Raw genomic sequence first — 25547 nt, 5'->3', positions numbered from 1 at the left:
GCAAATGTGGTCAATAGGTTCATACTTTGCAAATGTTGTTTTTGACAGATATTATTGCATGAGATATGTGGATTGAGCTCACTGTAACATAATGCGTTTGCTCAGGCCCGAGGCAAACAGGGGACGCTGAAGAAACCTCAGATGACTGAGGTTGTGACGTACAGCGTGTTTAACATCAGTCTGGCTGCACAACATGCCTTCTGTTTTTGGTTTTTGTGCTAGCAAGCGTGTTGACTTCATGTTTATGCGTAGTCTGAAGGGCTAAAGCTCTGTTTCAGAAGGCGCATTCCTCTAACTGCCTGCCCATGTGCGCGAGTGTGCGTGTGTAAAGACCTGAATAAGCTGCGACCACCTCCCCCCTTTCTCCCAGATGTGAACAGAGGGAGAGAGAGAGAGAGAGAGAGACAGAAAAAAGGAGAGAAGGAGAGTATTTTTCTTACTCTTATCACCTCAACTCAGTCTGCACATCTCTGTTTTGCGGGGGCTTATTCTTCATGGACACCTGGTATGTACTGCTCTACTTTCTCTGCTCCACTTTAGCTGTCTTTACCTCTTGCACGTTGCTGGGACTGACAAAGCAGTGGTTTCCTGCACATGCATGTATGTTTCCACTTTTCTGCTGCAAATCAACCCAGCAAATGGTGAACGGGTGGGAGGTTAGCTTCTCGGCTCAGGACTGAATGTTGGTGTTCGCTATGGAAAGCTGCTGAAAGCCCCTAAGATGTGTGTTTATTATCCTTCATCTGCCTTACATGACTTCCAGGTGGACATAAAATACTACGCAAAAGCCAGAGACCACCTTTCATTTACTTAACTTACTCCAGTCAAAACAGTCATTAAGTAAAAGGCAAGTAATGGCAGAAAACATACTTAACAGAAAATTATTAAGCCTTGACAACTAAATATAATATAATTTCAGTAAATAGTGTGTTCACTCATTGCCTTTATTATAGCTTCTTTTCAAGAGACTTGCGTTCAGTTTTTCAAAGAAATGTGCAGGAATATTTTTCCACACCTCCAAAGTGTCTGTCTCCTTTTCTCAGTGAGGCTTCTTGAGCTACACATCCTTTCAGACACATAGCGCTGAGTTGTCTTTTTACAGTGGAATGATGGACAGAAAGACTTGTGGATTTTTTCAGATCTGAAGCAAGAGTGAAGCTTGATAATTGTCCTCTTTCTCAAAGATGAAAGCTTTATGTGATGGGGCAGTTTTGGCCATCCACCAGGTCTTGCACAGATTTTTTGTGATTGTTTTTGAATTTAGTTTTAAAGACTTGTTTTCCTTATGCAAGTGGAATATCTAATCTATAATCTCCTCGTGCATATCTAAAATTAATAACTTGTACGTAATGGCCGCTTTGACTGGAAATCAAATAAGTGACTTCGGCAGAATACTGTAGTTAGAGGAAAGTCAGTTTTCACATACATAAACCACCTACACTCTTAAAATAAGGTGCCAAAAAAGGGTTCTTTGAAGATCTCATAAAGAAAACAATTTGTAAGGTATGTGTGTAAGACGTGAGTGTACAGAACCTCTTTAAAGTCATCCTGAAATCAAAATCGACTTTTTGAAACTTGTTCATGTTCATATTAGGCATAGTTCATGTTCATATTAGGCATGGTTCATCATATTATACATTTTTTTTTCATTTTTCCCCAGTTTTTCTTCCTAATTTAGTCATGTTCAGTTCTCACTCACTAGCTAGGTCTATCACAACATGCTACCAAGTTGGGAGGGTAAACACTAGCATGAGCTTTCTCTGAGACATGTAAAGCCAGCCCCTGTATCTTTTCAAACTGCCACAAACACAACACCAACACACTTGGAGGAGAACGTTAATTCTGCTAACATCAGCTAACTGACAGCCTTGTTGGTTAGCATCACGCTGGGTGATGCTGGAGAGGGAGGGCAGCCATAAAGAGAAGACGATTTTGTTCTCTTGGATTCCCAGCCATGTATGGCTGTGACATTACTGGAGATCGGGGATAATTTTTGTAATGTTTCAAATGTATCAAAGCATAGTGACTCCTGCTCCTCTGAACGTTTGCTTCTTTAAACACCTTTTGGTGTTTGAATACATCACCGTGCACCACAGGCAGAGAAAAATTATACTAACCAATTATATCATAGCATGCTGGAGGTGTTGCAGGAGTGAAGACTTCCACATTTGACTGTGGACTAGCATTTGGGTCCATGTTTATTTGCATCTTTATTTTATGCTTTCACGATCCAATCAAATTCCAGGGGATATAATCATGTCCCAACCAGAATACTTTCCTGTCCAAATATCCTGTTTGACTCAGAAATATACCACGGTAAGGAAGAAAAATGTGTTCTGATTTGTGATTCATGTTAACTTCAAAGCTTGAAGAGCCTGGACATCATGTAATGCCTCTACATCAATGAAAGTGAATGTCCAAGCCAGGAACCAGTTAGAAACCTTTATTTTTAAGAGTGCACACCTTTGCCTAAGAGTCTTAGGCAATGCAAATCAGTATTGTTATTGACCTATACAGGGAAAAGGTAAATCCAAGAAGAATCATTACCATCATCACAGCCTTCTTAGTTCTGTATTTTATGTCTTCTATCCTTATCTTTAGGGCAATAAACGTATTACATGTTATTGCAGCCGGCTTTGAAACAATGATTATGTTTTCAATGCCCCCTCACGAGATCAAAGGGACTGTTTTTTTCAGGCCAAAGCATCTGTGAGATGAACTTTTGCCCAGATCACCCTACCCCAACACTTCTGTGGTGTGAAGCAGTTTAGACCTGCCTGGCCTGTGGTCAGATTCAGCCGTGCTATACTTCATTGAATATTGAAATTTAATTAAATTTTTTTAATCAAATTAACTGAATTGGATCCTGAAAGAAATCATAATTTTAATTCGATAATTTCATTTATCATTGCTAATATCGATAAGCAACTCCCAAAGGACTTCCAAAGGACTTGCATCACTTGCAAGAATAAGATAGAGAGCTTGTTTGTACTTAAGTAGGTAAGTGAGCGTCTCATTATGTTAGACTTGACTACAATGTAACGAGACAAAGTTAGACTCTATAGCCTATCTGTAGCCATCCTTTAGGCCTTCATCTATGGTCAGTTTCTTAGTTGGAAATCTTTGGGTAGTGAATCTAGCACACTCTTAAAAATAAAGATGCAAAGTAAAATCAAATAAGGTTCTTTGGAGTGATGCCACAGAAGAACCACTTTTTGTTTCTTAAGAACCTTTCAATATATGGCTATATGGATTGGTATAAAGATCAATTTTAGGTTGGAGCACAAAAACATGTAGTTGCGCACAGAACTCTTGCTTAAATGGCCCCTAACCTTTACAAAACCAAAAATTTGGTACGGTTTTTCAGATCTAGAATAACCGTTGATAGCTTTGTTATGAAATCAAAGCTATAACCGAAATGTAAAGGAGATGGAACGAGGCTGAACAATGACCAAATTCCTACAATCTATTCTTCATAAGGTCAAAGCAAAGACGAAAATCCAGTGGTAGCTAGCTACCATATGCATAACAATAACTAGCTAGCTATTTAGCCAGCTAATAGTAAAATTCTAGCTTTTGCTAATCATAAAAATTCTAGCTTTGGTTAATAATAAAACATCTAGCTTTAGCTAATGGTAAAAACTGTAGCTTTAGCTAGTGGCAAAAACCTTCGTGTTAGCTCATTTATAAGTTGGCTGGTTAACTAACTTTTCTGAGACAAACGTCTACACAGTCCTAGCACAATACATCATTATATATTTTATAAGTGCTAATAGTTTATGAAACCTAACTTACCAAAATGAATACAGACTTTTTATCTAATTTTTACCCTGCTATCTTGCTAAAAGCCTCTTTTCTATATAGTCATAATGGTTCTAAGGCAATGAAGTGTACTTAGAACCACAGACCTAAGTCTAGAATGATTTAGAAACCTTTATTTTTGAGAGTGTAGAGTAGTGATGTGTAACACTGCTGTGTTCGTTACAATCACACCAGTGCTACACACGCTATCATGTAGGGGTCACTGCTGTGCTGAGAATGAATCACCACTGAAATAATACCTGGTCAAGAGAAACTGACCAATGAAGAATGGGATAGAGGTAGACTAACTGTAAATATATATAAATAAACAAACTGTAAAATATATAAGGCAAGGTGAAGTGCTGAATGAGTGTAAGTAAAAGGTTGATGGTGAGTGTAGGTGGACCACTGAGTGAGGTGACGCTGACATAACGGCAGGAAGGCAGTAATTTTCCCAAACCATTAAATGTTATGTTGAAACGTTGTCAGCATAGTGGTATAACACAAAATAACATGACTTTCAGTGTTCAATTAAGGTGGAACCACAGTGGGCTGAGGCATGTTGGCATAACTGTGGTATTAATGTAACATTTCATTCTCTAATGTTGATTCACTGAAGCTAATGTTCATTGAAGCCAACACTATGACAAAGCATCTAATGTAGAGTGTCACAGCTAGTAAAAGTTGAGTTCATTTCAGACAATAAAGAGTTATATCACAGGAAGTGATTGTGGGCCATTAAATTTATTACCTTCTTCATAAATACTATCAGTATTCATATCATTATCAGTTCGATAAATTCCACCCAACTCTCTGAAACACTGAATAGACTTACAAACAGGGTTGGGCAAAATACTTTGAGAAAGTAGTGACGGCTGAATAATGAGTACACTGTCTTAAATGTATTCCATTACAATACATAAAAAGTACAGATTTAGAAGTATTGATGTCAGAATACATATTGATAAAGTACATGGGAAAAACTCTGCTGTAATTTTTATTTATTTCATGCTGTTCCTCTAATAAAAAGTTATATGAACATTAATCCCCACTGCTCTTTCATGACCTAAGCCAGGGGTCGGCAACTCAAATGTTAAGAAGAGCAATTTTGTCCTTTCAATAAAAATCAACCCACCTTGGGAGCCACAACATTGTACGTCCATTTTATTGGTTTTACCATCTTGGCTAAAAATATGTCTTAATATGTGCTAGCTAATGTCCTAGTATAGACTAAAATAAAAATGAAAGACTTACGTTGCTGTGCTTTAAGCTTTAGTTCAGCTACAGCTACTTTTCTCACATCTCTGGCAGGAAACTTTTCCTCAAAAGTAGAATAGTTTCTTGTAAAACGTCTCTCAACATTCAACTTTTTACGAGACTGAAGTCAGCTTCTCATTCGCCAGCTTCTTGTTTCAGGGTTAAAGGGTGAATTAGCAGTTATATATTAACTCCAGTGTTTAAGACCGTGTATTGTTAAAACTGTGTTAAATGATCAGCAGAGCTTTATTCTACTGCAAAGTAGGATTATTTTAATTTTACCTAAAAATCTAATTCTGCTGTGGAGCCACAACAGGACAGTAAAAGAGCCGCATGTTGCCAACCCTTTACCTAAGCCAAGAACTTGCCACATGCCAATAACAAAATCTTGCAAATTTGATTATAAAATGAGTAGCTATGTGATTTTCAGTTGAGGTATGTCACAGAACACAAAAACAAGACAAAACATGCTCACTAGTCAGTTCAGTCATCAATGCTCAGCTTAATAACTCGATCATCACAGTGATTTATCAGGCTTTAGAATGAACTTCAGTGTTTGCAGAGAAGCCGTATATATATATGAACACAAATATAGTGGGTACGCATTCTAAAATTATTCTCCTAAAAATATAAAAGGAAACTGTATGCTGAATGCTGCCTTTACAAAATGTAACTTGGACTGAAAACAGATTCCTAATTTTCACATTCTTACTACATATTCCCAATACTTATATTCCATTACAGCCCAACCCTGCTTGTAAAGCTCTGAATGACTCACTGCTCCTCAAAAGTGCATACATCTTCTATTTCTTGTCAGTAGGTGGTTTATGGAAATTCTTTTGCTCTGAGGGTTGATGACGTTTAGGCTTGGAGTTACAACAGCTTTATCTGTGTCCAAAATGCATGCGATTTGTCTTGCAAAAACTGTTGGCAAAGAGTTGGAATGCTAATTTTGTTTAACTTCTTTCTCTCCAGCCATGTCATGTTAGAATCTCCTTGTTAGCGTATAGAGGAAGAGAGAGTCTTGCCTGAAACTGTCCCACACTTCTCAGCTTCGTCCAGTCATGGGAAAAGGCTTTTACATCAGCAAGAACCAAGCCATAGCAGCAGCGTTGCTAGCTGCTGTAGCTGCAGTCACCATTATAGCATTATCTATAGTTTACTCCAAAGAAAAGGCCAAAAGGGCACTTCCACTTAATGATGAGAAGGCATCGCATGTGACACCCACTGCACCACCATCAAATGAACCTTGGGACAAATACAGACTTCCTGACACCTTAAAGCCACAATCTTACAATATAACTCTGTGGCCTAGGCTAACTGAGGACGCCCAGGGCATGTATATTTTCACAGGCAGTTCTGAAGTAGTTTTCACATGTGAGAAAGAGACGGATTTAATCATAATTCACTGCCACAAGCTCAACTTGACTCTTTTCGATGGACGCCATGCAAAGCTAAAAGACCTGCATGGCGCAGCAGCGCCAGCCATAAAGAAAACTTGGTTCCAAGTGGAAACACAATACTTGGTGGTTCAGCTGAAAGGGAGGCTAAAGCCAGGAAGAGCCTACCGTCTTTATACAGAGTTCAAAGGAGAGCTGGCGGATGACCTGGAGGGATTCTACAGAAGCGAATATACAGAGGATGGCGTAAAAAAGTAAGAAGTATTTGGAAAGTATTTCACAAAAATGATGACATTAGCAAAAGTGAAAGTTCACAGGAGTATACTTAATATCTCCTTTTCATCTTTTGGTTTTCTTCCAGGTTAGTCATTTTATTTAAACAGAATCATCAGTCTTCTGGAGCTCCTTATGCGGGGTGCACTGTATTGCTGGGACTTATTTACCTATAGTAAGACACAGTATTTTGTTGGGTTACATTTGAGTTAAGATTCTATACTCATAACCCAACAAAATGCTGTATCAACCTGACTATCGCAAACAGGATGTTTCTAATGATGATGCCTGCTAACTTATCTTGTGGTCATATTATTCTTGCATCCATTTTAACATACATGGTGGCTCCTCTGTACCAAGTTCTGACAAGTGACCAGTGTGCCCAAATCATGGAAAACCAAACATTGCTCAATTTTGAAGAGCAAAAGAGTTCGATATACTGTTCTCTCTGCAGTCCATGCAGCCCATATGTGCAAATCATTTGAATTCATAGCAAAAACATTCTGTTTAACTGTAAGTGTTAAAGAGAGGTTGGAAAATGGCCAAGTAAAAATTAATTATGACAGTTTTTGGCACAAAAGCACATCATAAATAGATGTAATGAAAAATAAATTACTAGTAAAATATGACCCTGTGAGATAATAAAATTAGGGAGTGATAAATCTAGGGAGTCAAACTAAATCAGGGGTAAACTCAGGCCAAAATCTGTTGAAAGTGGGAGAGAAGAGAAACTATGAGAAACACAAACATTGTTATGAAATTTGAACAAGAACCAAGCCCAATACGTGCTCTGAGCCTATTGAGAGACTAAATCAGAAATGTATTTAACATCTCTTACTTTTGGTTGTTCAACAACAGGAGTATCCAACTTCAGTCCTGGAGGGCCACAGTTTGGTGATTTTCCTGTTCAGCCCCTATCAGGCTACAGTCGAGTTCAGATTCTATATTTGACGCAGGAAGTGCGGGATTGCAACTTTAAAAAATAATAATGATGAATATTCTGAACTTTCTGACAATTTGAGCATGAAGGCCCATGTGTGCTTGTTTTGGAGTAAAGTCTAAATTTTGTAGTTTTTTTTTTTTTTATATATATATTTTCAAAATTTGTAGTAGTTGTGCATTGCATAAGTAAATGCTGTATTTTTAATACTGTGAGCCAACAACTGTTGGCCGCTTTGGTGCGGTGTTGCTAAAACACGCGCAGGTTAGGTGCAAAGAGAGAAACTCCAAAGCAGCCTAATATTGTTTTTTAAACTTAAAAAGAATCATCTAAAGTAATAATGGCATTTTATCACCCATTATATCTCCTGCTTTGTGTGCATTCAAGTCAGCAAATTAGCAAAAAAAAAAGGGAAAAAAAGGGGGAAATCATTTTGCATGATGTCATTGTCCACACGGCAAACATGCTACTTAAAGGTGCAGTATGTAAGATTTAGTGGCATCTAGTGGTGAGGTAGCAGATTGCAACCAACTGAATACCCCTCCCTCACCCCTGCCTTTCCAAGCATGTAGCAGAACCTACTGTTGCTGTCAGGTTTTCCGCCGTTGTCTGTCCCGATTTCATTTTACAACACAACATGGTTAGCCAGCACCGCCAGCAACCACTGATTGTTCTTCTTTCTACATCTTCCAACCGGTGCTATAGTGCCACCAAATTCAAGCTGCTGCTTCAATGTAAAAACGCAAAAGGCGCCATTAGAGTGTATGGTTTATCTGTTCTGGGTTGCTGAAGAAACATGCCGCAACATGGTGGCCCCTGCTGAAGGGCTCATTCTAAGCTAATGAAAACACAAAGATTCAGGGTTACAAGTGATTATACATTAATGAAAGCATGGTTTTGTACACTATATTCCATTTCTGCTAATAGATACCCCTAAATCTCACACGCGGCACCTTTAAATCTTCAGCTCTCCCAACTTAAAAAACATTCCCATGTCCCATGACCAAATCTGGTTAGGCACAAAGCTATAGGGATATATTCAGGTTCAGATCAAAATATCAGGCACAGTTTAAGCTCTATGTCCTACCATTGATAAATGAGTCTCAGTGTATCACAGGTGTGTTAATCACCAAATTGGTGGACTGCAGCTCTCCAGGACCGAAGTTGGGTGGCTCATTCCACAACACGCTCACATTTGATCTGTGTTTTTTTTCAGGGTTGTTGCCATCACTCAAATGCAAGCCACTTATGCCAGAAAAGCATTTCCATGCTTTGACGAACCAGCTATGAAGGCCATATTTCACATCACTCTCATTCATGAGCCAGGAACTATTGCCCTCTCTAACAGTAGAGAGATAGGTGAGAGAAATGTTGTTATTACATCAACTACGACCTACATAAGCGGCTTACATTTGGTCACTGATAAAGCCTGGGTTTCTATATATCTAAATTTTGTCCCTTCAGGTACAGAAAACCTTCAAATTGATGGAATCAAGGTTATTAGGACTAGATTTGAACCCACAAAGAAGATGTCTACGTATCTTGTTGCATTCATTGTCTGTGACTTCACTTACATCACCAAACAAAAAGACAACAAGGATCTCATGGTATTTTTTTATTGTTAATATATGAATGGTGCAAGCATACAAGGTCAGTGGGGGATTGATTTAGTGCTAATTAATCCAACACAGCCATAACAGGGACAATTCAACCAAAAAAAGCAATCTTACACAATCAGCCAACATACATTTCCTTTAGTTTAGCTATGAGCCTGATGTAGCTTCTTCAGTCTTTATTGGAGCTATGAGGCTAAAGTAGCTAAGAAGTAACAGAAACCAGATATTAGACAAGTTTTTAAGATCTTATTCAAAGAGAAAGCAGTCTTACCTTGTATGACTGGAAATAACCGCCCAGTTGCATTGTCAAGATGGTGGCCAAGTGGACAGCCTTACCAATAGGGACTATAGGGAAATTTACACTAAAATAATTAGCATTGTGCTGACTACATGTTAAATTATGCCACCCTCAGGTTGTTAAGTAGTCTCTTACAGACTTGCTTTTGTGGTTTCCGACACTGTATGACTGCGATCTCTAATAATTTACACATGACACAAGAAAAGTCTATAAAAACAGATGATGGTATAATATAGAGTGATAGAAACCATATAAGCAAGTCTATTTGAAATAACAACTTGGTTTAAGGCAAATGTGTGATGGTTTAAGTATGCAGTTTGTAAGATGCTAATTGGTGTGGCGTAAACGTCCATAAAAGGCGAATTTCAACAGTCATGTATAGAATGGTTGAATGGAAAATGGTTCATTGTTGAGAAACATAGACTTTTTTTCTACAATGGTGGTGATAGGAACCAGGGTTCACAGTGTCCACAACACAAATATAGCAATTTTATTTCCTATTCAGAATAAACAGTGAACCTACACATGTCTTCTGAGTTCTAATATGTAATGCTGATAATGGTACAATAGTTTGTAAAACAATGCCTCAGGCATCAGGAAATGTATTTGTCACCTTTTCTTATCACCACCACTGTGAGCAATTCTAGGTTTCTCTAAAACAGTGCATTTCACATTCACTCCACAGACTTTGTTTACATCTTAATGTTTTAAATCAGTGAAATTCCTGTAGCTATATTAGCCTTGTTGCTTTGGTGCACAACTAAAACACCTGACTGACTACTTTTGGGGTGACTGGAAAATTGTATGTATGTGATTTTTGGGCTTAACTGTCCCTTAAATGATTTTTTTTTCTGGAAGGTTCGTATATGGGCACGACAAAAAGCCATTAAAGGAGGGCAAGGTGACTATGCCCTCAGCATCACCCAGCCGATCCTGGAGTTCTTTGAAAAGTATTACAACACTGCCTATCCACTCTCCAAGTCAGGCACGTTAAACCCTCAGACAAAACACAAGATTTTTTTTTCTCATTTCAGTTTTTGAAGTGATGCCGGTACTTTAATGAAGCAAACCTTTCTGTACCTTCTTTTGTAGACCAGATTGCACTGCCTGACTTCAATGCTGGAGCCATGGAAAACTGGGGTCTCGTGACATACAGGGAGACAGCTTTGCTATACGACCCCCAAACCTCTGCAAATGGCAATAAACAGAGAATTGTGACCGTGGTTTCTCATGAGCTTGCTCATATGGTATGTAACAGTCCTTTAAATAAGGGTTTTTAATCATTATTATAACTTTTGCTTGATGTGCGTTTGATGTGGTTTATGGCCTTCAGTGGTTTGGAAACCTGGTGACTCTGAAGTGGTGGAATGATCTCTGGTTGAACGAAGGATTCGCCTCATACGTGGAGTACCTGGGTGCAGACCATGCAGAACCAACTTGGAACATCGTAAGAACGTCTAATGGGAGATTGCCATTTCTCTTTCCATTAATGACACGCCTCTTGCATGTTCAACTTCTCACATGTAGTGGTGTAAAGACCTCAGTAAACTTCTTGCGAAACAAATTTCTCGAGAGTTGCGTGAACGCGCTTTCAACAAGCATTCATGCTTTTTGCAGTTTTGTTTTGCCTGTTGCGAATGCTCCACTAATGCAGGTGACATGATGCCATTTTATAAGTTCCATGACTGCTGGAAAACCATTCTATCACAGTTCTAACAATGGCGATGTATGAATCCAGAATGCTGCCACTATTTAAGGTGGAATGGAAAAAATTCAAACAGGAAGCCAACTTCAGCTTTGTCCTCTTATAAACCTAAATTTAAGATAACCTACATGTTTTAGTGCTTTCTACTAGTTAGTACTACCGAATAACAGACTTAACATCTTACATTTCATAAGTATTCATTGATTATTTAATAAATGCGCGTTTCACAGTGAAATATTGGTGTTTCTGCCAAAGCACTCAGCATACTTTTTTCTCCTCAAAGTCGTCCATCTTTGTTTAATGGCATGCCTCTTTTGTACCAACCAGTCACAAGCTTTGTCACATAGTGTCTTCGTCCATTAAGTTCACCCAGCCACCATTTGTGCAACACGGCGAACAAAGCCTCTGCGCAACATCTGCAGTTGTTTGTTTTCTCTGCAATTACGTCATACTGTTCACTGAAGCCTGGCGAATGCCATCTCTGCAAGACGTATGCTGAGGCCTTAAAAAGCTCCTGATGAAAAGTTTATTCCATGTTACAGCCCAGTGTTTAGGCTAGCTACCAGATAAAATGGCAAACAACTGTTGGTACAGGGTACACTCCAAAAAAGATGGTTCTTCAAGAGTTCTTTATTAGAGGGAGAGGTTCTATATTGAACAATTGTAAATGGTTGTTTGCATGGTTTGATGGAGAATGAGTTGTACACGGTTCTATACAGAACCTTTTTTGAAATGGTTCTATATAGCGCCAAAAAGGGTTCTTCTTACGATATTAAGCTTGTAACAATAGAAACACTCTTTTTGGTGCTATATAGAACCATTTTAAAAAAGGTTCTATATAGAACCATGTACAACACATTTCATCATGCAAAAAAACTATTTAAGTATGCAAATGGTTCTACATAGAACTCGTGGTTCTAAATAAAACCATTGCTTTCCCAAAAGAACCCCTTTTGTAGTGTACACTTACAAACAAATATGTAAGTTTACAATACAGACTTTCAACAGATTTTCTCTGCTTGTCTCAAATCTACTTTTCACTACTGATGGGCTTTTTTTCTGCAAATGACAGAACTTTTTTGTATTTCCGCAGAAAGACCAGATCATACTGTATGATATTTATCGTGCGTTTGCTGTAGATAGCCTTGTCTCCTCTCATCCACTATCTTGCAAAGAGGAGGAGGTCAACAAGCCAGCGGAAATCAGTCAAATGTTCAACACCATATCTTACAGCAAGGTACAGCAGTGGTTCACTGCAACTGTTCTCTTATGAAAGTAATGTTTTAGTTTTGCACTGGTGCTATGAGGCAGATGCAGCTAACAAGTAATGGAAGCTTACCAATTAGCATTGTGCAAACAGCATGCCTCCGTTATCATAAAAATAGACAAGTACAGACAGAATTTAGGCCTTGGCTGCTAGTACTGTTTTTATCTATGTGATGTACTTTTGTTCATTTGTTATAGATAAGAGTGCCTTATTTAGTGTCAGAAACCACTTAAGCAAGTCTATTTAAAATTACTTAACAACTTGGAGCGTGTGGGATGATTTAGGCATGCAGTTTGCGCAATGCTAATTCTATTCTATTGCTTGTTTGCTACATTAGACTTGTAGCTTTAGTGTAAGATTAAAAAAACAAACTAGTCTTAGCCAACAGTCTACATTTGGGCAAATATTGTGTTCATTTGATTTTTTTGGCCAAACTATCCCTTTAATGTCATATAAGGGCCTAAGACTGCTTTTGTCTACATTGATCAAGATACCAGTATTGCTGTTTCAAATCTAGCCCTGAATACAGTAGCAGAGGGCTCAGCCAGGGTCCAATACCTTGAAAGCTCCTTGAGATTGCTCCTCATTTAGCAACAGTCAAGGTCACTACAGTTTATTTTAGGACAGATGATGCTCATGAGCGGTTTGCATGTGCTTGTTATTATAGGGGGCTGCAGTGCTCAGGATGCTCTCTGAATTCCTGACTGAGCCAGTCTTTGCCAAGGGTCTTAATGTAAGCCTTATTACATACTTTTCATAAGATATGGGTTTAATGGTGATTTTCCTCTTGAGTTTATGGTCAAACAAAACATTCTCTTCTACATTACCTCCTACAGACGTACCTGAATCAGTTTGCTTTTGGGAACTCTGTGTATTCAGACCTTTGGGATCATCTTCAGAAGGTAAGTCACAACGGGCAGTAGTAAGTGAATTTGTATATGTGGTATATGCTAAAAATTATACATTAAAAATATAAGCTCAGCTTTAATGTTCTACATGAGAAATTAATACATATATGTTCTCCAGGCAGTAGATAAAACCCCACAGCTGAAGCTGCCACACAGCGTGCACGATATCATGAATCGTTGGATTCTTCAGATGGGCTTCCCAATGGTCACCATTGACACCCGGACAGGAAACGTGAGCCAGAAGCACTTCCTGCTGGAGCCAAACTCTGTGGTGGAAAAACCATCTGAATTCAAGTACGATGCTACTTGAAGCACTAGCTTTTGTCACTAGGAGATACTTTAATGTTGCAGGGAACCTGGAAGCTAAAACTGATAATCTATTGTGAGCTGAAATTACATAATTCTCATCACTGTTTGTTTTTCAACCTTTTCATTCAAGTTATGAATGGTTCATACCAATCAAATGGATGAAGAAACGTGGAGAACAAGATCAACTCTGGCTTCTTCAGAAATCAGGTACCTCAGACTGCTCCATTACCTCAAGTCTAACAGCAGTACTCTTTGGTAGACTTGGCAAACACTACACTAAACATTTAAGCCCTATTTGAGCTGGATTTGTTTTAACTTGAGATGATCTGTAATTTATATCATTACTGGCAACATCCACAATTTCAATATACAGTTTTACAGTCTGACAGCAGTGATGGTGGCCTGCTTTTAATCCAGTATGAATCTGCAGCATATAGTTTTCACAGCCTTAACAGACACTTAAGTCAACCTCTTTAGTGCATGGTCACATTCTGCCCCAGAATACAGTATATGAAAGACTTTTCTACCTCAAAACATACATGGAGTTCAAAATGGGAGAATTTCAGCAAACAAAGCCTTTCATTGCTATGTATGGCTTGACACTGAACCAAAACCTCCACATAGTCACATGAATCATCAGCATTTTTTCCCTGCATTTTCATGTCCCATTTCTTGTTGCTTCTCCAAGCTGTCCACAAACCTATGAAAGTCAGCAGAGGAGAATGGGTTTTGGCCAATGTAAATGTTTCTGGATACTACAGAGTCAACTATGACCTTGAGAACTGGGAGCGGCTCCTCAGTCAACTGAATTCCAACCACCAGGTAAAAAAAAATACAAGCACATAATTTGCAAAAACAGAAAATCAATGTTATATATTGCCCATTCTAATATGCTATTATATAATATATATTGGAGCAGGATTGGTTTTACTTGAGGATGTATCATCATTTAAAAGATTACTTTTAATCCAGTATGAATCTGCAGTGAGTGTAGTTTTATAGGCTAACATTAATAATTATGGAGTGATTTTATTTCAGTATGAATCTGCAGTGTGTGTAGTTTTTACAGCCTGAGGATAATAATTGAGTGATTGAAATGATTGTAATCAAGTATGAATCTGCAGCATGTGTAGTTTTTACAGTCTGACAACAGAGTGGATGGTCTTCTCTAATTGGCTGAACTCAGTCCACTTCATGCTATAACAAAACCTGCTAACAGACACGGCCCTGTGAAGTGTTGTTATTGTTATTAAGTGGGTCCTGTGCCGTAACGCTGACGTGAACATCTGGGCTGTGAGGTTTTGATCCAGGGCGATCTGTGCTAATTTTCAGAAACTAGTTACCCTATGTCATGTCAATCAGAGAGCCAAATCCAGACAAATTTTATTAAAGAATATTCTTCGGTGAAACTAATCCAGCTCAAATGAAGCCAAAGATCTGCTTAATAGCCTGGAAAATGTATGCTAATCTATCAAAGCAGTGAAATATTTGAAGATATCTCAAGAGATCTTGTTTGTCTCTTGTCTGCCTAGATAATACCAGTGATCAATAGAGCACAAATACTGGATGATGCCTTTAACCTAGCTAGGTGAGATACCAATCACAAATGAAGTCCCCATTTATAAACAGCTGTCATAAAATCTGTACATGAATGTATTTCATTGTTTCCTCATTGTATGTGCTTTGAAAGCTAACACGTGTTACGCTTTTTCAGGGCATCCATCATTAACATAACTCTTGCTCTGAGCACAACCAAATATCTCTCCCTGGAGAGAGAGTACATTCCATGGGAAGCAGCCCTCAGAAGTCTAAACTCATTATTCCTTGTGTTTGATCGCAGTGACGTTTATGGAGCAATGCAGGTTGGTTCATTTCAAGAGCCTCATAAGGATCAGTTTGACATACAAAACACGTCAGGAGTTAATCAAAACGAGGAAAATGCAACAGTTGTGCTTGTTTCCTTTCTTAGGCCTACCTCAGACAACAGGTTAAGCCTTTGTTTGATCATTTTACGAGTATCACTGAAAACTGGACCACTGTGCCTCCAGACCACAACGATCAGTAAACATTTATGGTCTTTTTCAACCTTTTTCCAACTCACACTCTCAGCTGTGGTAGCTTAAAAGGTGTGGAATCATGTCTGTGTTGTGTTTCTTACTCTCGGTTAGATTCACACAAATCATTGCGCTGTCACTAGCATGCAAAACTGGTGTACAGGGATGCCGTGATCTCACCAAAGCCTGGTTTAGACAGTGGATGCAGGATCCTGATGATAACAAGTAAGTACTGTAAGCCTGAGAAAATGCAGTTATCAGTGGTGATAATAAAGTTATAGTGAAATTATTTTTTTTTTTAATTAAAAAACTCATAGTTCTTTGAAACAAGTAGAGAAATGTTGTCAAAAGCATGGATTCTGAACTTTTTATTCATGCAAATTCATGTTTGTAGGTAGAAAAGGAGGTATTTTATTACGATTTGAATTTTGATGAAAAGTTGTTGTTGTGCAAACAGTCCTGTTTTGCAGGAAGAAAAAACATCTTTTACTTTTTTGCCAGTTTTTTATGGTTTGTGGAAAAAGTCAGAAGTGGAAACTGTCATGTAAATGTAACTTACTGCGTAACAAAATTATGCAGTTTGTAATTTGCATGCAATTAATGTAATTTAATGGACTACTAAATCTGTTGAAAACCCACTTGTGATGATGTGTCCTGAAGGAAAAACTGCTTTAGGATGTTTTTTTGGGGGTGGGCTATTTGAAATGTTTTTTCTTTTTCATTAGCTGGCGACTGAAGAAGCTAACATGACTGTTAGGAGGTGAAATATCTTTTTACAACTGTATAATTAAGGTAGCTATCTCATCAGATGAGATGGACCACAAGCTAAAGTTAGCAAAACCTGGCTATATAGATACCTTACCTCAGTTTGGCTTCATTTCTCTGATTGAAAGGTTAAAAACTTCTCTCTGGCATTTTGTGCTGAATAAAGATAGAACCGACGCCCGAGGTAAGAGTTAGATCAAGCATGTCAAACTGGAAATGTTCCGGGCCAAAGTGTTGTGGAGATTAGCGTTTACCCTCATCCTGCGCTCTGAATTCAGTTCATGATGAGTTTCAGCCCACAAGGACTGGAGCCTGAGTTAGACTAATGCTAGCCAGTTGTATTGATTAGCCTATAGATCAGTAGCTAGGCTGGCAGCCAGGATTGGCTGACACCACATGACTGTATGTTGTATTTGTGTATGCTGGGTATAGTAGTAATTGAAATGAAATAAAAACATAAACAATATGAATTCTGTCACACTGATGAGGCTACATAACATGACACACAACATACTACTCCCTAGTTTTAATGCTCGTTACTGTAATTACATAATTCCAGAGTTTTGGACAGGTATGCCTTGCATCATGCAGGAACATTTTTTTTTTTATTTAAACAGTGACTGCATTAAGTTTAATTTGGAAGCCTTCACTGTTCGGGTATGCTAAAGTTACCGCTTCTTAAAATTTGGTGTTGGAACTCATTGGCAATGTAATGTTGTTCCAATCTTTTCTGAATCTTCATAATAAATAAATTCTTAAGTTTAGTATGACTGTTAATCAATCCTGTATTAGCCACCAGTGTACAGTTGCATGTTTACTAACTGCATATGTTATAAACAATGAATCATAATTTTAAGAACGAAACGATACATGTATCTGATATCATGTCTATTAGGATTCATCCCAACCTGAGGTCCACAGTGTACTGCTATGCCATAGCTGCAGGAGGAGTAGAGGAATGGGACTTTGGCTGGCGGATGTTTAAGAAGGCCACAGTAGCAGCTGAGGCAGTCAAACTGCGGTCAGCACTGGCCTGCACCAGAGAGCCCTGGTTACTTAACAGGTACTGTACTTTCACAGATTTTTACCGTATATAATTGGATCATTTAAAGAGCCCATATCATGGAAAAGCTATGTACTATGTAAACAGTGTTAAAGTTTTAAAGCACACAGTTCACTCCCCAGTCTATATACACTATATGGCCAATGTATGTGAACATCCTTCAAATGGAGTTAAGGTGTTTTAGACATACCCATTGCTAACATGTGTATAAAATCAATCACACAGCCATGCAATCTCCTTAGACAAACACTGCCCGCAGAATGGGTCATACTGTAGAGCTCAGTGACTTTAAACATGGTGCTTTCACAGGATGCCATCTTTGCTACAATCAGTTAGTGAAATATCTGCCCTGCTTAATCTGCCCCAGTCAACTTTAAGTGCTATTATTGTGAAATGGACGGATATAGAAGCAACAACAACTCAGCCATGAAGCGACAGACCACACAAACTCACAGAGCGGCAAAAGAGTGCTGAAATACCTAGCACACAAAAATCGCTTGTTGCATAACTTGTTACAGAATTCCAAACTGCCTCTGAAAGAAACATCAGCACAAGAACTGTGCATCCTGAACTTTGTGAAATGTGTTTCCATGGCCGAGCAGCTACACACAAGCCTAAGATCACTATGCGCAATACCAAGCCTCGACTAGAGCCTCAGTATCTGGGAGTTCATAGATGAGTCAGGGTTTGGCAGATGCCAGGAGAACGCTACCTACCAGAATGCATAGTTCCAACAGTAAAGTTTGGTGAAGGAGGGATAAAGGTCTGGGATTGTTTTCCAGGGTTTGGGCTCGGCCACTTGGTTCTAGTAATAGGGTAATGTTAAAGCTACAGCACACAAAGAAATATTAGGCAATTATATGCTTCCAACTTGTGGGAACAGTTTGGGGAAGGCCCTTTTCTGTTCCAGCATGACTGAGCCCCTGTGCACAAAGCAAGCCCCATAAAGACGTAGTTTGTCACGTTTAGCATGGAAGAATTCCAGTGGCCTGCACAGAGCCCCAACCTAAACCCCACTGAACACCTTTGGGATGAAGTGGAATGTTGACTGTGACCTAGGTCTTCCTTACCAACATCAGTGCCTGACCTCACATATGTTCTTTTGACTGAATAGGCACAAATTCCCACACTCCAAAATCTTGTGGTAAGACTTCCCATAAGAGTGGAGGTTGTTATAGGTGCAAAGGAGGGGCAAATTTTCATTTGACCCATGGTTTTGAAATGGGATCATAAAAGTGTGATATATACAATTGTGATGGTCAGATGTCCACATACTCTGGCCATATAGTGTATGCAAAGACCAGTGGTCACAACCATAAACACTTTTACATATAACCTCTAATTCAGCCCACAGCTGTTTAGCCCCACCAATCCACTCTGAAGTGATAAGGAGTCTTACTGAATTACAGTCTGTAGCAGAGTTATTGGAGTGGAACACAAAGAGAAAAAAAATAAAGGTTGTGCTGTTTCTGGCTGTCATGAAGCAAATGATCACTGGTGCGACAAAACAACCTTACAGGAGAAGAAAAAAAGTTCTTAACTTTAAGCAGCTGTTAATGGAACAATATTTTTTCCAAGTAATGTTGGACATTTTCTATTGCTTCATTCATCATAAAATTTTAACACACTGCAAAGACCAACTGGCATTTTCCCCAAAAAAAAACAAAACAAAACTCAAAAATAGAGATATAAGATACAAGTTTGTTTTGACAGCAACAAAATGGATCGTAGCCATCCAAAGGATCCAGACATTTGCAAGAAGTGGCTTAAGTTTCTTTTTGCTGAGGATTTCTTTTTGATAATTTCAGTTTGAATTCAACAGTTTGTTTAGTACAATTCAACATATATATATATATATATATATATATATATATATATATATATATATATATATATACACACATACATTTTAAGGGCACAGAATCAAAAAATCAACAGCCTGTTTATAACTGATATTGATAGATAGATGTAATGGTCATGTAAAAATAAATGATGGCTGTTTTTGGTTTATAAAAGCACAAATGTTATAAGTATACTTTAAGTTATTAACTTAAAAGTGTAGGGGAAAAGTGCATTAGTAATACCAGCAAATGATGTAAAGTAATAACGGTGTTCACAATCAAGTCACATGGACAGATGAATAACTATAATTAAATATATATTAAAAAGCATATTTTGCATGTCCTCCTGTCTTTTTCCTTCTTTTTCAAAATAAAGGTACCTTGACTACACTTTGGATCCTGAAAAGATTCGCAAGCAAGATGCAACTTCCACGATAGGATCTATTGCCAGCAACATCGTTGGCCAACCTCTAGCATGGAACTTTGTCAGAGCAAGATGGGAATACCTGTTCAAAACGTAAGAGTGATAAATGCTATAAGAAAAAAAAAAGCAAAAGCAAACTGTCTATACTGAGTTTGAGAGCATTATTTATGTATCATTCAGTAAAGTTGCAATTGTCTGTTCCCAGGTATGGAACTGGATCATTTTCATTCTCCAACTTAATAAACGACATTACGGCCAGATTCTGCACCTCTTTTGAACTCAGTGAGGTACATCTGATTTAAAAAGCATTCTATTTGGGCAGTAAGCATTTATTTGCTCAGAAAAACACAAATATTAGCACTAATAAAAATTAAATAATACAATAAATAATGATTTTGTGTATGTAAATCTGTTCACATATCCATTTCCAAATCTCTGCTTGTGCAGCCTGGTCCTGATTGTGATTGTAGAGACATAAATATAGTCTAAAATAGGGGTACGGGAAAAAAATTGATTCTTAGATGCATCGCAATGCGGACGTGAACGATTCTGAATCGATTCACAAATGTCAAAAATCGATTTTCTAAATATTTAATTTATAACGTAAAGTTGACGGAACACAAAGGGCGGAACTTGGAAGTGCGGAAGTGCAGCGCCCGGACAGTCTGTGGCGGCACATGACAAAAACACTACTGGATAAGTGAGAAATCCGACCGGTTCCCTCTGCGTTAAAAGCCAGGTTAGGTCAGGAGTCACAACACAAATGATAAGAAGAGCCATTTTGTCCTTTCAACAAAAATCAAACCACCTTGGGAGCCGCAACATTTAATGTCCAGTATGTGTCAGTATGTGATAATGTCCTACTATAGGCTAAACAATATAAACAAAAACGCAGATTTACTTTGCTCTGCTTTAAGCTTTAGCTCAGCTACAGCCACTTTCCTCCCATTTCCGCCAGAAAACTTTTCCTCAGAAGTAGATCAGTTAAATGTCTCTCAACGTTCAACTGTTTTACGAGGCTGAAGTCGCTTCTTATTCTCCAGCTTCTTGTTCGAATTTACCCGTTCCACCTTAAATTCTAACTGAGGCGCCGAATGTAAATGCGGCACCATTTAAGGTGGAACGGGAGAATTCGAAAGAGAAGCTGACTTCAGCTTCGCCACTTTTTAGTGTGTGACAGTCTCAAGTTGCAGATTTAACGTACCAGGAAACCAACTGCCGTGCTTATAAATGCGAATAACGCATCGCTGCTATGTGACCTGCAGTCTGCACGCCGGTTCTCAGTTGTTGCAAAACAGGGCTTTCGCGCTATGCTGCACATGACACAGCGATCCCCCCCGTCTCTACAACGAGACCAAAACCCAAGTTATTCAATCACTAAAGAAAACGGGTAGAATAGCTGTAACGTGCTGCATGGTCATCCACTGCCACAGGATCTTATTTCACCGTAACTGCGCATTTTATCTCAGATGAGTAGCAGCAGCTTCTCGTGCTCCAAGCAAGAGCACTGAATGAGAGCCTTCTAGTTTACTTGCCTCATCACTTCCATTTGTTTTATTAAAAAAGATATTGGAAGTAAATTCATTATGGATCATTACAAATACTTTGCTTTAAAAGTACCAGGTCACTTTAAATAACAACACTGAGTCACTTAGTCACTTTAAACTGTTTATTGTCTCTGTATTCTGTGTATATTTTGTGTATGTTTAATATATTTCAGTTGGTTTTTCTTGTATTTTTATTTTTACTTATTTACTTTCTGTAGAGTGATTAGCTGAGCCTCACACAAGCATTTCAGTGCATAAATGTCCTGACATGTTGTGCAAATGACAAATAAACTTGAAACTTGAACTCGAAACTTGAGCTCACAGTGAGAAAATATAAATGCTATATAGAAAAAAGAGACGCATCGAGATGCATCGATAATCATTTTATAATCGCATCGCCTCCCTCTGAATCATAATCGAATCGAATCGTGAGGTGCCTAGAGATTCCCACCCCTAGTCTAAAAACTATAGTATAAACATAGTCATTCAGATTATATATTAGCATTGATACTACTATAGAAAATGAACAACTGAGGACTGAGAGATAATCAATTTAGATTTTTCAGGGTTTTTTCCTTGTTGTAATAATAAGTCTGTAGAGGAGTCCTGTAGCCATTGCTCCATACATGGTTCTGGTTGTTGTGTTTAATCATGCTAAATATTGCTAATTGTGTTTGAACTGAATTTCAGTATAGTAACATCCAACTTGCTGTGTCGTACAGTTAAAACAGTTCCAAAAGGACAACGCTGATGTTGGGTTTGGCTCTGGGACGCAGGCTCTGAAGCAGGCTATTGAGAAGACGACGGCCAAAATGAAATGGCTGGAGGACAATAAGCAGCAGGTTCTGCAGTGGTTCATCTCACAGTCAGCATGAATAGTACAGCACATCTGAAGCTACACCGGAAAAAAAATAATGCATTGAATTCACTTGATTCAATGCGTCCATTGTTTTTACATGAATAAAATAGCTACAGTACTGTGCAAAAAGAGACCACTCTTACCAATAATTTCCAGTCTAAATGTCCATTTAGCTTGTTTCAAGCACATTTCTTAAAACAAGCAAAATTATCTACTAATATAGTGAGATAATTTTACTTAACAAAATTACTTAAAACAGGTTAAAAATGTTTGGAAATAAGTTGAATAATCATAAAATATGCTTACCACAATCTTAACAGGAGAAATATTGGACATGTTGACTAGATTTAAGATAATTTTACTTGACAAGATACGATTTTTTGCAGTGTACTGAATGTGTTTGGAAATGATCTGGATCGTGAGAAATGGAAAATGCAACTTCTAAGACCAAAAATGAGAAATATTTAGACACAACAGTTCGCATCAAAACTGAACACACCATGCAGAATATCTACGTAAAGATTTTTCGCTTCTTACAAAACAGCCAATGGGTGGCATTGTACAGGATGCTTTCCACACGAAAGGAGAAATGAGAGTTTCACCACCTCATTCAGGAACTGCTCGGATTTCTGTCACTCAGTTTGAGCTGTTTATGGAGAAGCAGCTCCAGCCGTGATGACCACGAAACAAAGAGACAGAATGTCTTCAAGGGCAAATACACAAGGGCAAAAAGTTATAGTTACTGTGACACTTTTGTCATATTAACTGTTGCCATGGCACTGCCAGAAACAATGGTAATTGGTCAGAGAGTTCATGTTCACAGTGAAAATTAGCATAAATCAAACAGAGGGTGAATAAAATAATGTTGTATTTTCGCCCTTCGAAAAATCAGGTTTGATGTGCAAGATACCGCCAGTTATACGCATACTCAAATGAATTTGTCATTCGGATAAATCACACTTAGGACTGAACACTATAACTGAACTTTGGAGGTGTGGAAAATATCCCTTTCTTTGGAAAACTGACAGCAAGTCTCCTGAAAAGAACAGAAGCTGTAATAAAGGGAAAGGACACACTAAATACTGAAAATGTTGATATTATATTACTTGTTAAGGCTTCTGTGTAATTTTCTGTTAAATATTTTTCTGTTCCTTCCTTTCACCTGACACTTCCTGATTAACTTGTACTTAATAGCCTTTTTACTGGAAATTAAATACAGCAAATTTGAAGCTACACCAGCTCAAGGGTGGTCCCTGACTTTATGTTGTATTATATTACTGACTTTATATTATTATACACCGATCAGGCATAACATCATGACTACCTCCTGGTTTCTACGCTCATTGTCCATTTTATCAGCACCACTTACTATATAGGTGAACTTTGTAGTTCTACAATTACAGACTGTAGTCCATCTGTTTCTCTGCATACTTTGTTAGCCCCCTTTTACCCTGTTCTTCAGTGGTCAGGACCCCCATTGACCCTCACAGAGCAGGTACTATTTGGGTGGTGGATCATTCTCAGCACTGCAGTAACACTGGCGTGGTGGTGGTGTGTTAGTGTGTGTTGTGCTGGTATGAGTGGATCAGACACAGCAGTGCTGCTGACAGTATATTACATCAACACAATTATTATTAATACGTATTTGAATCAAGTCAATTCAGAGCAGCTCTTTTTCCGGTGTACCGAAAGTAACAGTGAAAATCGCTCTGGCAGCTTGGTAAACTGCATCTATATGACATCTTTGACGCTTTTAGACCATATTGTACAGTTTGTTTTTGGTGACACCCACATACAAGAAGTACCATCGTTTTCACCATGTGCTGCAACAGGTTGGAAAGGCATTGGATCTCTTTGGTGAATACTGGATTCTCCAACACCTTTTGCACTTCAGAGGACTGGAAAAAAATTGAATGAAATTGATGCAGTTTGATCTTCTGATATCTGCAAGAAAATGTATATTCCTCTTTTTGAATGAACACATCTGGCCAGCTAATGATGTCACTTACTACAGTTCCCTTTTCAGACGAGTCATCTGTGATTCATGATGCATTGAGGACGTTTTCATTGTAACAGGGCTCTAAGCGGATATTAGCAATGCTTTGTACTTTTGTCAGCTTTACCAACAAAGACACGTCTGTATCCTAAATACTACGTCTTTATACTAAATATACTTGCTTATGTGGTTTCTGACGCCTCGATTTGGGGTGGGGGCGGGGGGTGCAAGAGGATCTCCTAAGTATGTACTGATTTGAATTGTGGACTGATGTTGATACGCAAAATTTTCCATATACATATCTGCAAATGTTGATACGTAAACATTTATAAAATATAGAAATTGGGACTAAATCTACTTGGATAAACATTCTAGAGAAATATAGCATTTAATTCTGTAGGGTTACAGTAAAATTAATAAAATGAAGACATCTTAGAGCAGCAGCTCGGGTTTCTGGTGTGAAGCCCAATCTCACACCATCCCTATTCCACTTCCCAAGGACCCTTGGCCAGAATTACTTAACACGTTTTCATTATCATGCAAGCCAGTACATTTAACTGTGAAATGTGTCATTGGTTTAATTCAGTTGTGTGCTAGCTTTGTTGCATTTGTTTACAAATATATTTAAGTTTACAAAAAGTCTGGTACAAACATATTTACCTCTTTCTTGTTAAATCAGTAACTGTAAGGCATTACACTGCTTTATTACAGCAAAGGTCAAAGTAATCACATTACTTTAATGTATTACCTTGTACCAAATTATCAGCAACACTCCTAATAAGCCTGGGAATGTGTTTGGGATTACTTGATTTGTGAGAAGCAGAAGGAGGTATGGAAAAATATTTCCTGAGAAAGGTTGGCTTGCTATTTGATTTTCAATTAGGTTACTTTTCTCAGATGAACAACAAAACATTTCTTGCAGTGTATCTATGTGACAACAGAAAAAAGTGAATCATACAGAAAGGTAAGATGAAAAAAAACTGTACAATCCTGAGTATGTTCTTTAGCATCAGTGACTTTTTTCACCCGGTACACAAAGGGTAAGGGAACAAATGCTTCCCCTTGCTGGTCAAAACTGGTGTAATATGCTAAGTGTTAGTTTTTTTTCATACATTACTGGAACATTGAGGGAGTTAGTTTTTTTTATGGCTGAAATTGTACATGCGGTGCTAGAAATGTTTCTGGTATATCATACAGGTAATAAAAAAGATAAATAAAAAATAA

At 38.1% G+C, this 25547-nt stretch overlaps 1 protein-coding gene across 2 annotated transcripts; it reads left to right on the top strand.

The window, feature by feature from the left end:
- The first annotated feature begins 236 nt into the window (after positions 1-236).
- On the top strand, positions 237-23703 carry si:ch211-106j24.1 (aminopeptidase Ey). 2 transcript variants are annotated; one of them, XM_036586792.1, is made up of 21 exons: positions 237-505; positions 6034-6712; positions 8888-9030; positions 9136-9278; positions 10444-10570; positions 10678-10832; positions 10919-11032; positions 12384-12527; positions 13225-13290; positions 13394-13459; positions 13584-13759; positions 13905-13981; positions 14463-14596; positions 15307-15362; positions 15489-15636; positions 15744-15835; positions 15943-16053; positions 17489-17656; positions 19874-20014; positions 20127-20208; positions 22191-23703. In XM_036586792.1, exons 2-21 carry the CDS (start codon positions 6123-6125, stop codon positions 22341-22343), a joined length of 2886 nt encoding a protein of 961 aa, XP_036442685.1. In that variant the 5' UTR covers positions 237-505; positions 6034-6122; the 3' UTR covers positions 22344-23703. The 2 variants fall into 2 exon arrangements, with proteins under 2 accessions (XP_036442685.1, XP_036442686.1); XM_036586793.1 differs by lacking the exon at positions 237-505 and adding an exon at positions 2734-3000.
- The last annotated feature ends 1844 nt before the right edge of the window (positions 23704-25547 follow it).

This window comes from Colossoma macropomum, unplaced genomic scaffold (genome assembly GCF_904425465.1).
Source record: "Colossoma macropomum unplaced genomic scaffold, Colossoma_macropomum, whole genome shotgun sequence".
Classification (NCBI taxonomy): domain Eukaryota; kingdom Metazoa; phylum Chordata; class Actinopteri; order Characiformes; family Serrasalmidae; genus Colossoma; species Colossoma macropomum.
Note: the sequence above shows the minus strand (reverse complement) of the source record. Positions and strands in the feature narration are given on the sequence as shown.

Excerpts from the sequence above, each read along its gene's own strand:
- si:ch211-106j24.1 (XM_036586792.1), top strand. The coding sequence starts at position 6,123 with ATGGGAAAAGGCTTTTACATCAGCAAGAACCAAGCCATAGCAGCAGCG. Across the intron at positions 9,279-10,443 it reads AAGACAACAAGGATCTCATG|GTTCGTATATGGGCACGACA; the intron begins GTATTTTTTTAT and ends TTTTTCTGGAAG. Across the intron at positions 10,833-10,918 it reads CTCATGAGCTTGCTCATATG|TGGTTTGGAAACCTGGTGAC; the intron begins GTATGTAACAGT and ends TATGGCCTTCAG.